Genomic DNA, 14,316 nt, shown 5'->3' on the forward strand with positions numbered 1-14,316 from the left:
GGAGGATGGGAATTCCAAGATGAAGGCTGGCAGATTATAAGGGCACTAATCCCATTCATGAGGGCTCCACCTACACGACCTATCACCTCCCAAAGGCTCCACTCCAAATACCGTCACACAGGTAATTCATAAATTTGGGGTGGGGGGAATACAAACATCCAGTCTATTGCAAAGCCTCAATCACAAGTCAAAAATAAAACAGTATTTTACTATAAACTATAATATATTTATTTAGAAGCCAAAAACAATATGATGAAACATGAAAACACACACATTTCAGAGAATGGCTTGTTTTGTTAATCAATCTGATCAGTTTTACACAATGAAATATCGTTAAGAAACATAAAAATTATAATATAAACTGTAGTATAAAAATATAAGAAACATAGTATTATTTTTAAAGAAAGAAATTGTAAGAGACATGTTAATACCACAACAACTTAAAACAGAAATTTGAAATGTCACGCTAGAAATAATTTTTTCTTAGTAGTATGCATCAGGTCTTAGAATGTAGGGATGTAGGCAAGTAAAAATGGAAAGTTTATATAGTAAACTTTCTGAATACTATTGTCTGATTTGCTCTATCAAATGTCAGACATCATTATAAGAAATAATATATCTGTCCATTTAAGACTACAATTGCCTTAAATATAAGGTAATTATTATTTTAGAAACAAGCAGTTTTTACATTTTTTTAGAAAGCTAGTAGTAGCATATAAAAATGAACATTACAAGAAACTGGGTAAAACAACATTTACCATGAAAAGATGAATATAATTTTAAAATGAGTCACCTTTCTTTCACTTCAATAGGAACTGTGGGTGAAGGCCTTCATCTCATACCAAAGAACACTCAGTCTTGCTTCTTTTAATAAAGAGCAGTGGAAGAATACATTCCATTCTATGTACTGGCTATGTTGAAAGAACACAGTTCAGGTCCAGATAGGAAGCTAAAGTGCAGTAGAGGCAAGTTGATTTATCAGAGTGTATTCACTAATACACTGTGATTTTAACTAGTTAATACAAATAAGTGTAATTTATACTTTTACTATGTTGATCCAAATAATCTTTACTGATAAGCTATAGATCCCAGAGAAGCAGCATGTTTGCTGTGTTTTATCATTTTCTTTGCATAGATACAGATTTATCTATCATTTAAATAAAAAACAGCAAAACAATATTAAGCCGTGCCTGCATTTGTAACTTTTGCTTTTACAAAGTGCTATGCAGAATGTCACATTGCAAAATTTAAAAACAAAACTCCAACTTTTGCAATCTGAACAGCACAGTTCAAATCAGGGATCTTCCTGTAAGAAAAAAAAACTCATCTCCTCTGTGTCATATCAAATGAGACACAGGTTCAATAGGCAATCTTAGAGATTCGACCGAACCTATTTTACATGTAAGACATCTATAACCAAGAGAGGTTAAATGTATTAAATACAAGCTTCTCATAAGGGTACTGATGTCTCTAAACTGCTCAGAGATCTAGATTGGTTAATGGCCCTGGTAGTCTGACTCTATCTTCATACAGAGGCAGCTCCTGATTGTGTATGCTAGTAAATGAGGCATAGAAAATATAACCTTATGATATGAAAAACATGTTTTATTTTGTAATAAAATAAAAATTTCCATTGAAATTTTTATGAAGTTTGCAAAATAAGGTTCTGATACATTTGCACAAGTAAAATTTTCCTTGGGCAATAAAACACAGTATTCCTCTCTGCCTTCCGTTTGGTTTTTAACAATGAAGAGTATCATTCTTTTCACCTGGAATCAAATTTGTCTTCAGTAACTGGACATGTTGATGGAGAGGAGAGGGTCAGAGTTAGAAGCTATATTACTCTATCTCAACAAAGATTGCTCTAAAAAGCCCATCATTTTACTATCAATTAATGTGAAAGCTTTGGGATTCATTTCCCCATATCTCATGTTTAAAGCGTTTTCAAGTTCACTATATATATGTTTACTTGGTTAATGGGTCATAACTTTTTCAGGTAAACTCCTAGTCTACCAAGTAGACGGGTAGACAGATACTCAATTGAAACACATGTTTAGATGTGTTCTTTCACTTACACGCTCAGCCTACCTGTCAAAGCTAATACCCAATAACAATAATCTGCAAGAGCAGATAAATATATTTGTGAATAATTGAGGGCCGACTGTAAGCCCAACCAACTTTTCTAAATTGTTTTCATTAATCAGAATTGCTGATTTGCGGTGTCCATCAATTATGAGTGGATGAACGTTGTGGTGGAGAGCTCTCAAAATACATGAAGTCCTGAAATTGGAAAAAGAATTATATGTATAGATAAATATCAAATTAGATAGATAAATAATTATATAAAGAATGTAAATAGATAATTAGGTGCAATGCACAAAATGTTATTCTTCATAATTTATCAGGTGATCTCATTCCAGTTAAGGATAAATCAAGCTAATGAAATTTTCATGAAGAGAACCTAATATGAAGAACAGCAATTGCAAATCTGAAACTGGGTAGTCAATAAGTTTTCCATCTGGGGTACCAATTAACTAAATTTTCCTTGTTGAAAGGAGGAAAACCTTGATAATCAATATTAAAGATGTTAAATATACCAATTGCAATATGTTAATTAGGTTTTTAAGGTAAATGCTATCAATTTTATTTCTATGATTTATGAATATTAGCCACTAATCAGACAGGAATACAGCAAGGAAATTGTACCTAATAAATCTTAGGTATATTGACAAAGAGGTAATAGATGAAGGGAGAGAACATCAGCTTTAGAGTTATTTTATTTCACTAAGAAATCAAAGAACAGGCATCTTTAAGTAGTGAGAATGGTAAGTAACATGAAATGATGACAATTACACCCACTGGATGCCTAGTATCTTTCAAGCACTCTCCTGGCCCCTTTACTCATATGATAGCTAATACTCATAACCCTGAAATATATATATATATATATATGTGTGTGTGTTTTCATTTCCATTTTACAAATAAGGAAACTGAGGCTTGCAAGTGTTAAACACTTTGCAAGACATATAACTAGTAAGTGGCAGAGACAGCTTCAAGTCGTATTGCCTTTCTACTGCACTACACTGCTTCTCATCAGAAAGAATAATTCTCTCAGGATAACTCAGAAGCAAAAGGCTTACAATGAGGAAGCAAGCTCCAAAAATCATGGCTTTCATTGTCACATCCAGGTCTAATGGGAAGTGAATTTCAAAGTGGTCAGCATCACTCATTGCTGATAACACACCATTCCACTTCCGAGTAATACTGCCGATACTGGATACACCATCAAGGGATATGACCTAGAAAGACAAGAAAGTGACTTTATGATTTAAAGATGTTAAACTACATGCTTTATTCTCCTGTTTATAAGCAGTTTACACGGAGGTAGTATAAATATGGTGCAGGAAATGAATATAGTAATAATATAATTTCAAATAGGGAATTATGGCCAAGAAGGGTTAAGTGCCTTGCAACTGGTTGACAACCAAGCTGGGGAGTATCTTACAATTCTCAGGTCAGTGTTCTTTCTTCACCCTCAAATGAGTTATTAGGGAAGCCTGTCAGAGGAGGTATGATTTAAACTGATTTTGAAATTCTTTTTCATATAGCAAAGGGTGGGAATTGGGGATTGGGAGGGAGTCTTTCCCAGTCGAGGGAAACATGTTAGCAAAAGCAAGGTGGTATGGCTCTTTTCACTTCACAAAATCCATATGATCACTCAGGCTTTTGTGGGCCCTGTCTTCTTAAAGTATGTCAGAATCCCAAAGGGCTTCAGCTTCTAGAAGGCACCTGCCACAAGGATAATAACCAAACACTACATTTTGGTGATTAAAATGACCCACACACCCTGCCCTCGAAATCTGGCTTATCTACATTTTCTATCTATCTATAATGGCCTTTTAATAAATAAGTCATGGTTGATGATATGGTTATGTAAAATGAGAACTAAGGAAAGTTTATTGGGTGTCATAGAAAATATTTGAATGAGCAATTCTGGATTATCAATTTTGTTGAATTGTGAGGCATTTAGAAAGAACTCTTTAAGAAGCCCAGGAATCTCCTTTGTCACAACTGTTAAGAGTAATAAGCTATCATTTTGTGGCCATTGAGATGAAGGCAGAACAGACGGATTTTCCTTCTTCCAGAAAATGTTATAATCCACTATAAGATTTATCCTGGTTTATGAGTGTTGTCTTGTTTCTTGAGGATGCAGACAGACTTCTATCTTGCAAATAAGCAATTTGCACAACCTCAGGGGTGCTCTATTGGTTCTGTGATATGTGGGGCCTTTTCATTACTCAGGACCTATATTCTGTTCCTGGAAATCTTTGGTAAAAATGGTTAGTGAAATACAGCCAAGAATAAAATAGATGGATTAGGTTAGGCTATTTATTCTCAGGTTTAATGTTTTAAATGGTTTCTTCTTATCTTTATCAAACACTGAAATCATGCAAAAGAAGCTCACATTGTGGAAAACGTTAAGCAATCCCCTAATGATAATTTGAAAATTTTTCAATGTCAACTGGTTAGTTAACTCTTTCCTCACATTACTTTATTCATTCACACACAAAAAAATCATCTAAAAGCACATCATTCTGAGGTCTGTTAGTAGATGTAGAAAAAAATAGTAGAAACATTTATTTTTATATTTGTTTACCTCAAAAACAGAATCTGAACCACAGCCATAGGTTGAGCATGGCCCAAGCACTCCCATCATATCTTCTTTCTTCTCATTTTGGATGCTGTACACCGCCCTGCACAGGTTCCAGTGTTCCATGACAAAGCCAGTGGTGACGCCAGGAGGACACTGCATCTCCAGCTGCAAATGAGGCAGTGACAGAGGCGAAGATGCTACATGTATACATGTACACATACACAGATACACACAATCTAGGTATGTTCCTAATTCATTCAAGAACTAGGGAAACTGTCACTGGGAAAGAGTCTTCCATTATCCCCAGGCTATTTCTTAGGGCTGTATTTCAGTGAACAGCCTTGAGAGATGAAGTCATGTTCCCTTTGGGACAAAATTACTCCTTGTTATAAAATGGTCAGTTCTCCAAGCTCCATGTCCCTTAGCTGCATATGTAGCATCTACCTGGGATCCGCTGAGTCATCCTTGTAGAACTTGGGGATGAGGGGACCTACGCACGTGTGCTGGAGTTCATGCTGCTTACTGTGCTGTAATAAAGTCCTTTGCCCCTGACCTAGGGTTCTCATGTCTTCTGGCACAATCCATGAAAAAGTAACATGCTAGCTTCTTAGACTGACATCTCAGACATGACAAGTGTAATAGGAAACAAGAGAAAAGAGGCATTCTGAAAATTGTATGTTGTGAAGACAACAGTATGTGTGTATAAGTATAGGATGAAGCGGAGACTGATCTCAAATATAAGACTGTTATTATACAAAGACAATAATGACAAAGGAGTAAGCTATCTGACAATTGCTAATATTCACTGAGCACTAAACTATTTGCCAGGCACTACTAACACAGTTGACATTTACTTACTATATAATCCTCAAAATAACCATCCTATGAGATAGGTACTATTAATATCTCCATTTTATAGGTGAATAAATCAAGGCACAGAGGCTATAAGTAAATTCTATTGAAAATGCTGGTACTTAACATATAATTAAAATCCCAGTGATCCTAGGAGGTATTTTTTTCTGCCCAGTTAACATATTAAGAACACTGAGGCTAAAACAGGTTAAGTAAATTGCCCACTTTTAAGTAGGTGGCATATTTGAAATTCAGATTCTCTTGGATCTCTCTCTAAAACTTTTCTCTTCCCTGTAGCAGACAATTTTCCTAGGGCAGCACAGATTATAGAAGAGCAATTAAACTGCAACTTGGCACAACTGCTTCCTAGTTCCAGCATCTACCAAGTGTAACACCATCCTCAGGCACTTATTCATTTTTAGCCACCCTTTCTTTATCTGTAGCAAGGTGTAAATTATGATGGGTAGAGTAAAAGTATCTCAAGTTTCTTCCAATCCTATTTAAAAGCATGTCTACATTTAGTGTGACCTCATTTGGGGATATGTAGGCACATTTAGACAAATGTGTGTTCTAGGTAACAGACTAATTTCTAATTCAGTAGACACAACTGATAGAATTGCGATCACTGACTAAATAACCCTCATTTGTGCTTGACCCCCCCGCCAACTAGCACCTGAAGACATGAACCCACATGAAAAATGTCTTTGTGGTTTTTCCATAGGTAAGACAATTTGGCATTTGGCTTCCTTCCTCCCCTCATCCCAATATCTTCTTCCATTCTGCCTGTGCCATGAAAGTCCCCTCCTGTGTAGCTTTGGAAGGAGCACAATCGTGCAGGGAAGAGTTGGATCAGAAAGAAACAATGGATGAGACTTCTGTCCTCTTACCTCTTGCCTGGTGGAGGGGCAACAGAAGCAACAGCAGGTGCATCTGAAAGGTCTCTGCATTGTCATGATTTCTCGGCCCATACAGTCAGTGACCCGGAGCACAAAGGGCCTCAGTGTCCGATAAGCATTCCTGGTATAATCATCTGTGTCTTCGGTCACAAAGTAAACCATCTGGCCCAGGTTGTTTTTAATATCATATGTATTATTAGTTTCAAAATCTGTTATCACTAAAAATGAGAGAGCCATCTTATTTTAGAAGCAGTTAAAATGGGCCTCAAGAAGTCCTTTTGTAGGATTTCACAGGGGCCTAAAGCAAAAGAGCTTTTTAAAAAATTTCAGGTGAAAAATATGCAATTATTAGAATGCCATTGTAATTCATATGCCCTATAAGTATATAGGTAATTTTGAACTTTTAAAACATTTCTTTTAAGAAGTTCAGTGTAAAATGATTTTTAAAACTTTTCCACATAGAAGCAAAGATTGGAAACAATATTCCTGGAGTACTTGAATTAAGAAAACTTTAATTATAAAAACATTTAGAGGAAATCATACACCAGACCATGAATTAATCAGCTTATGAAATATGCTGAGAGGATTAGGGTCATTACTAATTGCAAATAAGAAAACTAAATAAGAAAAGTCAAAGGCTCTATGTGGAGGTAAAATGAATGAAATGAGGGTGTAGATCTGATACAGTGAGGGGAACTGAGAACAGGCATTGTGTTTACCGTGATTTTTTCTTACTTCCACAGCATTGGACTTAGAACTCAGCAGACTGAGACTCTATTTCCAGTTCTGCCATTGATTAGCTGACTAGGGTGCCCTTGACTAGCTCATCTAGTCTTTTTGCTCCTTCTTTCCCTTGTCCATGAAAAGTGAATATGGAGGAGTTGAGATGGGTAAAGGATAGGGCGTTCAATCAGGTAAAAATGTTTAAGTCCTTTTGAAATCTAAGAGCTCATGTATGATGTGTAAACAGATAAAATTATACAAAGTTAAGTCCCTTTATTACTTTCTTGAAGATAGGGTAATAGAGGATAGTCTTTTCTCTTTGAACCACTAAAAAATGATCAATATAAATAAGGAACTAGATATTGGATAATGCAAATTTTCACCTGATTCAAATATTGCTGGACACTACAAAATTATACATACTTTCCAGGGGTTCAAAATGCTGAAGAACATGTATGTTGTCCAACTGTTGGGATAGAACAAAGCAATTAGGAGAGAGAGAAATAACAGAATCAAATCAAACCAGTATTAGAAAAAAAACTGATGAGACAGAAATTAAATGTATCAATTGATACAAAAATATCTCTCTGAAACTGAATGGAATCAAAAACATTTTTATCAAGCAAAATCAGCCCATTTGCACCTGATCAGATGGTTATTAGCAGAGCTGTCCAGATAGAACACTTTCCTCCATGTCCACTGTAAAATATTGAAACAATTCTCTAAAATATCAGAAAATCATCTTCCTGCTTCAGTAACAGCATCTAGAAGAAGCTATGTTGCCTAGTTCAGTTCCTACTCACTGGTCTCTCTGATATGTCACCCACAGACTGGACTTGTCAGGAAGTTCGGGACAGTTTAACATGGACCAGCCACAGAGAAGCCAATTTTCTCAGTGGCTTAGGGAGAGTGAATGAGGCAGGGTGGACCTTGCACAGGAATGTCCGATCTCATATTACTTCACAGTACCTCTGAAAGAGGTTAACACACTGACTTCCATTCACTTGGGCTGCTGATGCCAGGGTCTTCCCTAAGTGCAGACTTTAATAGGGGAAGATCCAAGAGAGCTGGAAGCATGTGAATAGGATGAGGGCAAAGGAGAGGAAACATTCTCCAAGGATGGAATCCCTTGAAAAGGGAGGTTGGTAATACCATTAGACCAACTTCTACCTTAACTTTACTTAGGAATCACTGTAAAGATAAACACTTTGGCCCATCATCTGTTATACTTGAGAACATCCTAGCAGAAAAGAAACCCCCTTAAGGACAGACTACTCGTATCTATCTAATTGTAGATAATTTAGATCATTAGATCATTCCTAATGCCTGAGCCCAGAACATTGCCTGAAATGCCATATTTTACCAAATGTTTGTTGAATACATTAATTAATGAACACTACATTACTGTGGTAATAAATAAAATTTAAAATAATGTAACCTGACATAAACATTTTGTGGCGTGATCCATTACAGGTGGGTATAGAGAGAATACAATCTTTCTTTCATTAAAAAATTTTTCGGGCTTCCCTGGTGGCGCAGTGGTTGAGAGTCCGCCTGACGATGCAGGGGGCATGGGTTCGTGCCCCGGTCCAGGAAGATCCCACATGCCGCGGAGCAGATCGGCCCGTGAGCCATGGCCGCTGAGCCTGCGCCTCCGGAGCCTGTGCTCCGCAACGGGAGAGGCCCCAACAGTGAGAAGCCCGCGTACCGCAAAAAAAAAAAAAAAACACAATCAGGTGAGAGGGCCTAAACATGTCTTACAAAATTATCAAAAGTGGCCACTAGGGTGGTTTACAGTCCCTTTGAAAAACTCTAGGGACTCTTAAACATCTATAACTAAAAAGTAAAAATATTCACTACTTGGTAAAAGCTTCTACTGCTGGGCAAAATATTCTAAAGAAATGCTTGTTACTGTGAAAGAAGTTTACCCAATAAGATACTACGGTTGTTAAGAAGCAGTTCTAACAAAGTGTGGAGTCACTGGCCAAGCCAGTATTCTAGAAATAATATAAACCTGCTACTCTGGATGTTAAAGTGTCAGGATAGTCCTGATAATGATTCATGTAATTTGCACACGAGATGGCAAAAAGACTATGATAGGGACTTCCCTGGCAGTCCAGTGGTTAAGACTCCACACTTCCACTGCAGGGGGCATGGGCTCAATCCCTGGTCGGGGAACTAAGGTACAGCCAAAAATAAAAAATAAAAGCCTAGGAGGAAAAAATGCTTAGATGCCTGGCTCTGTGTCTTCCACCTACACACAAGGTGTTTCAACTAAAAACATCCTCACAGCTATTATCCACTGTGTGGGTCCCATGTGCCAAAAATATTAGGCACGTTACAAACCTTATCTCATTAAAAATTCTCCTAACAACCAATAGAGTAGGTATGACTAGCACTATTTTATAGATGATGAAATTCAAGCACCAAGAGGTTAGAAAAGTTACTCAAGGTAGTAGAGTGAGGAGAGAGTAGAGCTAGAATTAAAACCCAGGTTTGTCTGGCTCTAAACCTGTATTATTTGTTTCTTTTTCAATTTTTTTTTAAACTAAAAACATTGCTGAAAGGGAAAATAGAATTCGTAAAATATGCTCATTTAACTTCACTGAAAGTAACAGAAGAAATTAAGAAAATGGTTTTTTAATATTTAAATGAACAATATTAAAGCTATACATTTTTAAAAAGAAATGACTCTAGATCTTGGATTTCTAAGGAAATTTTCTATATTTATCATCAAGTAAAAAATAAACTTTCTAAACTTGGTTAACTTATAAGCATTTTATAAGCTTCCAAAATAATGTAGTTACTCTAGCACTGTACCTGAATGACTGGCTTTGTCAATATTTTGCCAAACAACAGGTTAATAAAGTTTTTGGTTTATGTAAAATCCAAATTTTCCTGAAACAACTGTATTACTTTCAAAGATCAACACTAGAACTTTGTAACAATGGTTTTCAATGCACAGGATCAACAGTCAGTATATAAAACTGAAAAGAGAAACATGTCAACTCCAAGGAACATTTGGTTGACTACGGTGGGGAGACACGTATTGAATTGGCAAGTCCCTTGCTTATAATGTATCAATATTCCAACACTTGCTTTTTCTAAAAGTGAAACATGATTTAGTAGTTTCTAGGGGATTTGCAATACTAGGTTTATCTTATTTTCATTAAGCAACATTTTTATTTCTGACATGGGTTTTTAAACAATACCATTTGATGGTACACAAACCTGTGGGCATGTTGCCCCAGTTTCTGAAATGGGTGGCCCAGTCCTAGAATGTCCATCTAGATAAAAATTAGAGAGTCTCTGTGTTGTGGAAAGGGGTTCTCCGGACCTTGACCTGAAACAGTATCCTTGGAGGTCCCCTATTTTTATTTACCTTGTATGCTTTGGGAGGTGACAAGACTGGTTGATGAAAACTATGGGTGGTGAGAAATAGCAATGGCCTGAGGCACTGAGTGATTTACTCACTGTCTACTGTTCTGTTCTGTTCTTTGTAATATTGCTTTTCTTGACATTCAGCCTTTACTTCTAAGCAAATGACACTCCAATTAACATCTTTGATAATTTTTCTTCTATTCCAATTCCTAGTTTTTAAACTGCCTTCAATAGGACATCTTGAATGTCTTAAAATTCAATATACAACCTTCACAAAAACCATAGCATCCCACCAAAAAAATCCCTATCTTCTTTGTTCCCCATTCACATTTCTGAAATTAGCACTACCACTCCGATAGTCTCACAAACATCTGTCATCACTGACCCATCCCTTTATCTACTCTATCCAGTCTCTTTTTTTTGGATCCCCAGTCATACTTTGTAAGAAAATAATTTGGATTTGTGTGGAGTACCTGGGCTAAATATTCCAGACCTGGAGGACAGTTTGGCATAACAGTTGGCATTGGCATCCATACTATTGGAGCAGAATGTTGTGGTGCAGGATATTTTCCAGGCTGGTACTGGATAGGATGGCTACCACCAGTTTGCATGTACAAGGGGAAGGTAGTGGGCTGATGTGGACTGTAGTATCCCACAGGCAAGCCTCCTGGGTGGCCTGCAGGAGGAGGGACAGCTGGTCCAGGGGGCCCTGTGTTCAAAAACAAATGAAAGTGTTATACATTATAAACACTACAATATATTGGAAATTAGCATGACTTTTTACATGGAGATGATATGAATCACACAGCCTCCACTTAAAAATAACAAGGTGTTCCATTTTACGAGTGTGTAGGATGTACCAAAATGTACTAAGGGGATTTACATATTAACTCATTTAATCCTCTTAAGCCTTATGAGACAATTATTCCCATTTCAGAGGTACAGAAGTAAGGTTGAAATATCAAGTTAACATGTTAGCCTCTAGGCATTAGCTTCCTTCTTTGGAGATAATAATATACCTACTTCATTAGGTTATAGTAGGATTAGCGCAAGGCCTAGCATATAATTAGCATGGTTAATTTTTTGTTACTATGTTTACTGTTATTATTGTTTAAGGTCATAAAGATAGTAAGGTCTACTAAACTTCAAAGGGGTTCTTTTTTTTTTTTTCTTTTTGCGGCTCGCGGGCCTCTCACAGCCGCAGCCTCTCCTGCTGCGGAGCACAGGCTCTGGATGCGCAGGTTCAGCGGCCATGGCTCACGGGCCCAGCCACTCCGCGGCATGCGGGATCCTCCTGGACCGGGGCACGAACCCGTGTCCCCCGCATTGGCAGGCGGACTCCCAACCACTGCGCCACCAGGGAAGCCCCCCAAAGGGGTTCTTTTAATGACTGCTATCTAACTCCAGAACAGTTTCATCACCCGTCCCAAAAATCCCATACCCATTAGCGGTCATTCCCCATCTTTTCCCCCAGTCCCTGGAAACCGCTATCTCTATAGATTTGCCTAATCCGGACATTTCATATAAATAAAATCATGTGACATAGCCTTTGTATCTGGTTTCTTTTACTTGGCAAGTTTTCAAGGTTCATCCTTGAACTTTGCATTAGTACTTCATTAATAAAACTAGTGAAATAACAATACTTATGTCAGACAAAATATACTTTAAGACAAAAACTGTTACTAGAGGTAAAGAACATTTTATTATAATAACAGAAGTGTCAATCCATCAAGAAGACATAACAATTATATACACCTAAAAACAGAGCTTCAAAATACATGAAGCAAAAACTGACACACTAAAAAGTGAAATAGGCAATCCAACGAACAATAGTTGGAGGCTGCAATACCCCACTCACAATAAGGGATAGAACACCTAAGCAGAAGATCAAAAAGGAAATAGAAGCATGAAAAACACTATAAATGAAACAATACATAACAGGCATGTATAGAACACTCTACCCAACAACAACAGACTAAACATTCTTCTCAAATGCACATAGAACCTTCTCCAGGATAGACCTACTGGATGGCCATAAAACAAGTCTCAACAAATTTAAGATACCTGAAATCATACAGAGTATATTCTATTACAATGGAATAAAACCAGAAATCAATAATAATAGAAGAAATTTTGGAAATCACAAATATGAGGAAATAAATCAATACACTCTTAAATAAACAAAGGGGTAAAAAGAAATCATGAGAGAAATGAGAAAATACTTTGAGATGAATGAAACAAAAGCACAATATACCAAAGCTTATGGGATGCAGCTAAAACAGTGCTTAGAGGGAAACTGACAGCTGTAAACACCTACACTAAAAAAGAAATAGCTCAAATCAGTAACCCAACTTTCCACCTTAGAAATAAATCAAACCCAAAGCAAGCAGGAGGAAATAATAAACACTGAAGTAGAAGTGAGTGAAATGAAACAGGAAAAACAATAGACAAAAATCAGCAAAACTGGGCTTCCCTGGTGGCGCAGTGGTTGAGAATCTGCCTGCCAATTCAGGGGACACGGGTTCAAGCCCTGGTCTGGGAAGATCCCACATGCCTCAGAGCAACTGGGCCCGTGAGCCACAACTACTGAGCCTATGCGTCTGGAGCCTGTGCTCCGCAACAAGAGAGGCCGCGATAGTGAGAGGCCCGTGCACTGCAATGAAGAGTGGCCCCCACTTGCCACAACTAGAGAAAGCCCTCGCACAGAAACGAAGACCCAACACAGCCAAAAATAAATAAATTAATTAATTTTTAAAAAATCAGCAAAACCAAAAGTAGGTTCTTTTAAAAGATCAACAAAATTGAGAAACCTTAAGCCAGACTAACCAAGAAAAAAAAATAGACTTCAATTGTTAAACACAGGGGTGAAAATGGGGACATTACTAAACTTACAGAAATTAAAATGCATCATATGGAAATATTATGAACGGTTGCATGCAAAAGCAGGGTCCTGTGCATGATCTCTGCACACAGCACCACCAAGGGGGTGGGAAGACCACCCAGGCTACGCCTCCTGCCCAACCCACTGACCCGTCCCTACCCTCACCCCATTTAAGGAACCAGCTCAGTCCCTGCCTCGGGGAGTGAGCAAGGCCACCTGCTTCTTATTCTCGCTCCCTCTGCTGTAGCAGGAATCCCAGTAAAGCCCTGCTTCAACTTCTCATCTTGCCTCTTAACAATTTCTGTTGATTAAATTGTCCAAGGACCTGGGTCTGTAACATATTCACTGGTAGACGCATAGTATGTGAAGTGATTAGAGAGGAGGGGCAACTAACCTAGGCAGAAGAGGTACCCTGTGATGTAAGTGCTGACACATTAGACCCAGCCAGCACCTTTACGATGAGCAAAAGTTTTCGATACAGCAGGTACAAAATGAGCAGCCGCACAGAGGAAGCTCAGTACCACAGGAATAAAGGCCATGCATATATAGAGATTTAGCAAACAAAACAGAAAGGAAGGTGGGGAGGAAGTGACGATTATGAAAGACCTATGCTCTGTGCAAAGAACCTGAGCTTTATGCTAGTAAAATGTAAAATGGAGTGACCAGTTTTACATTTAGAACCTTTATGAGTGAGAAGGTTAAATTAGGAAGGAGGTGCCTGCAGGAGTCTAGATGTGAGGTAAGGAAGTTTAATTGTGATGAAAAGAGTAGAAAGTGGAGAAAATAATCGACGTTTAAGAGACATATTGTCTTGGCAGTAGACTGGATGTGAGGAAAGATTCTCAAGTTTCTGACATGGGTCCCTGCAGGCCTCCAGTGTAGAGAAAGAACAGAGGGCACGTGTTCCGGAGTGAGATGCCCAAGATGCA

General features: G+C 37.7%; 1 protein-coding gene across 3 annotated transcripts in view; it reads right to left on the minus strand.

Annotated features, from left to right (window-relative positions):
• Positions 1-254: 254 nt before the first annotated feature.
• PLSCR4 (phospholipid scramblase 4) overlaps positions 255-14,316 on the minus strand; it is a 39,264-nt gene continuing 25,202 nt past the window's right edge. For 2 of the 3 annotated variants that reach the window (XM_024769093.1, XM_024769094.1), the window contains exons 4-9: positions 10,980-11,215; positions 7,549-7,591; positions 6,394-6,620; positions 4,658-4,819; positions 3,141-3,299; positions 255-2,280 (exon numbers count right to left, since the gene is read on the minus strand). In XM_024769093.1, the coding sequence (XP_024624861.1) occupies positions 2,227-2,280; positions 3,141-3,299; positions 4,658-4,819; positions 6,394-6,620; positions 7,549-7,591; positions 10,980-11,215 (881 nt within the window). In that variant the 3' untranslated portion in view covers positions 255-2,226. The remainder of the gene's footprint in view (positions 2,281-3,140; positions 3,300-4,657; positions 4,820-6,393; positions 6,621-7,548; positions 7,592-10,979; positions 11,216-14,316) is intronic. The other variant, XM_024769095.1, reaches the window with a different exon arrangement.

Source organism: Neophocaena asiaeorientalis, unplaced genomic scaffold (assembly GCF_003031525.2).
Source record: "Neophocaena asiaeorientalis asiaeorientalis breed wild unplaced genomic scaffold, Neophocaena_asiaeorientalis_V1.1 scaffold118, whole genome shotgun sequence".
NCBI classification, from domain to species: domain Eukaryota; kingdom Metazoa; phylum Chordata; class Mammalia; order Artiodactyla; family Phocoenidae; genus Neophocaena; species Neophocaena asiaeorientalis.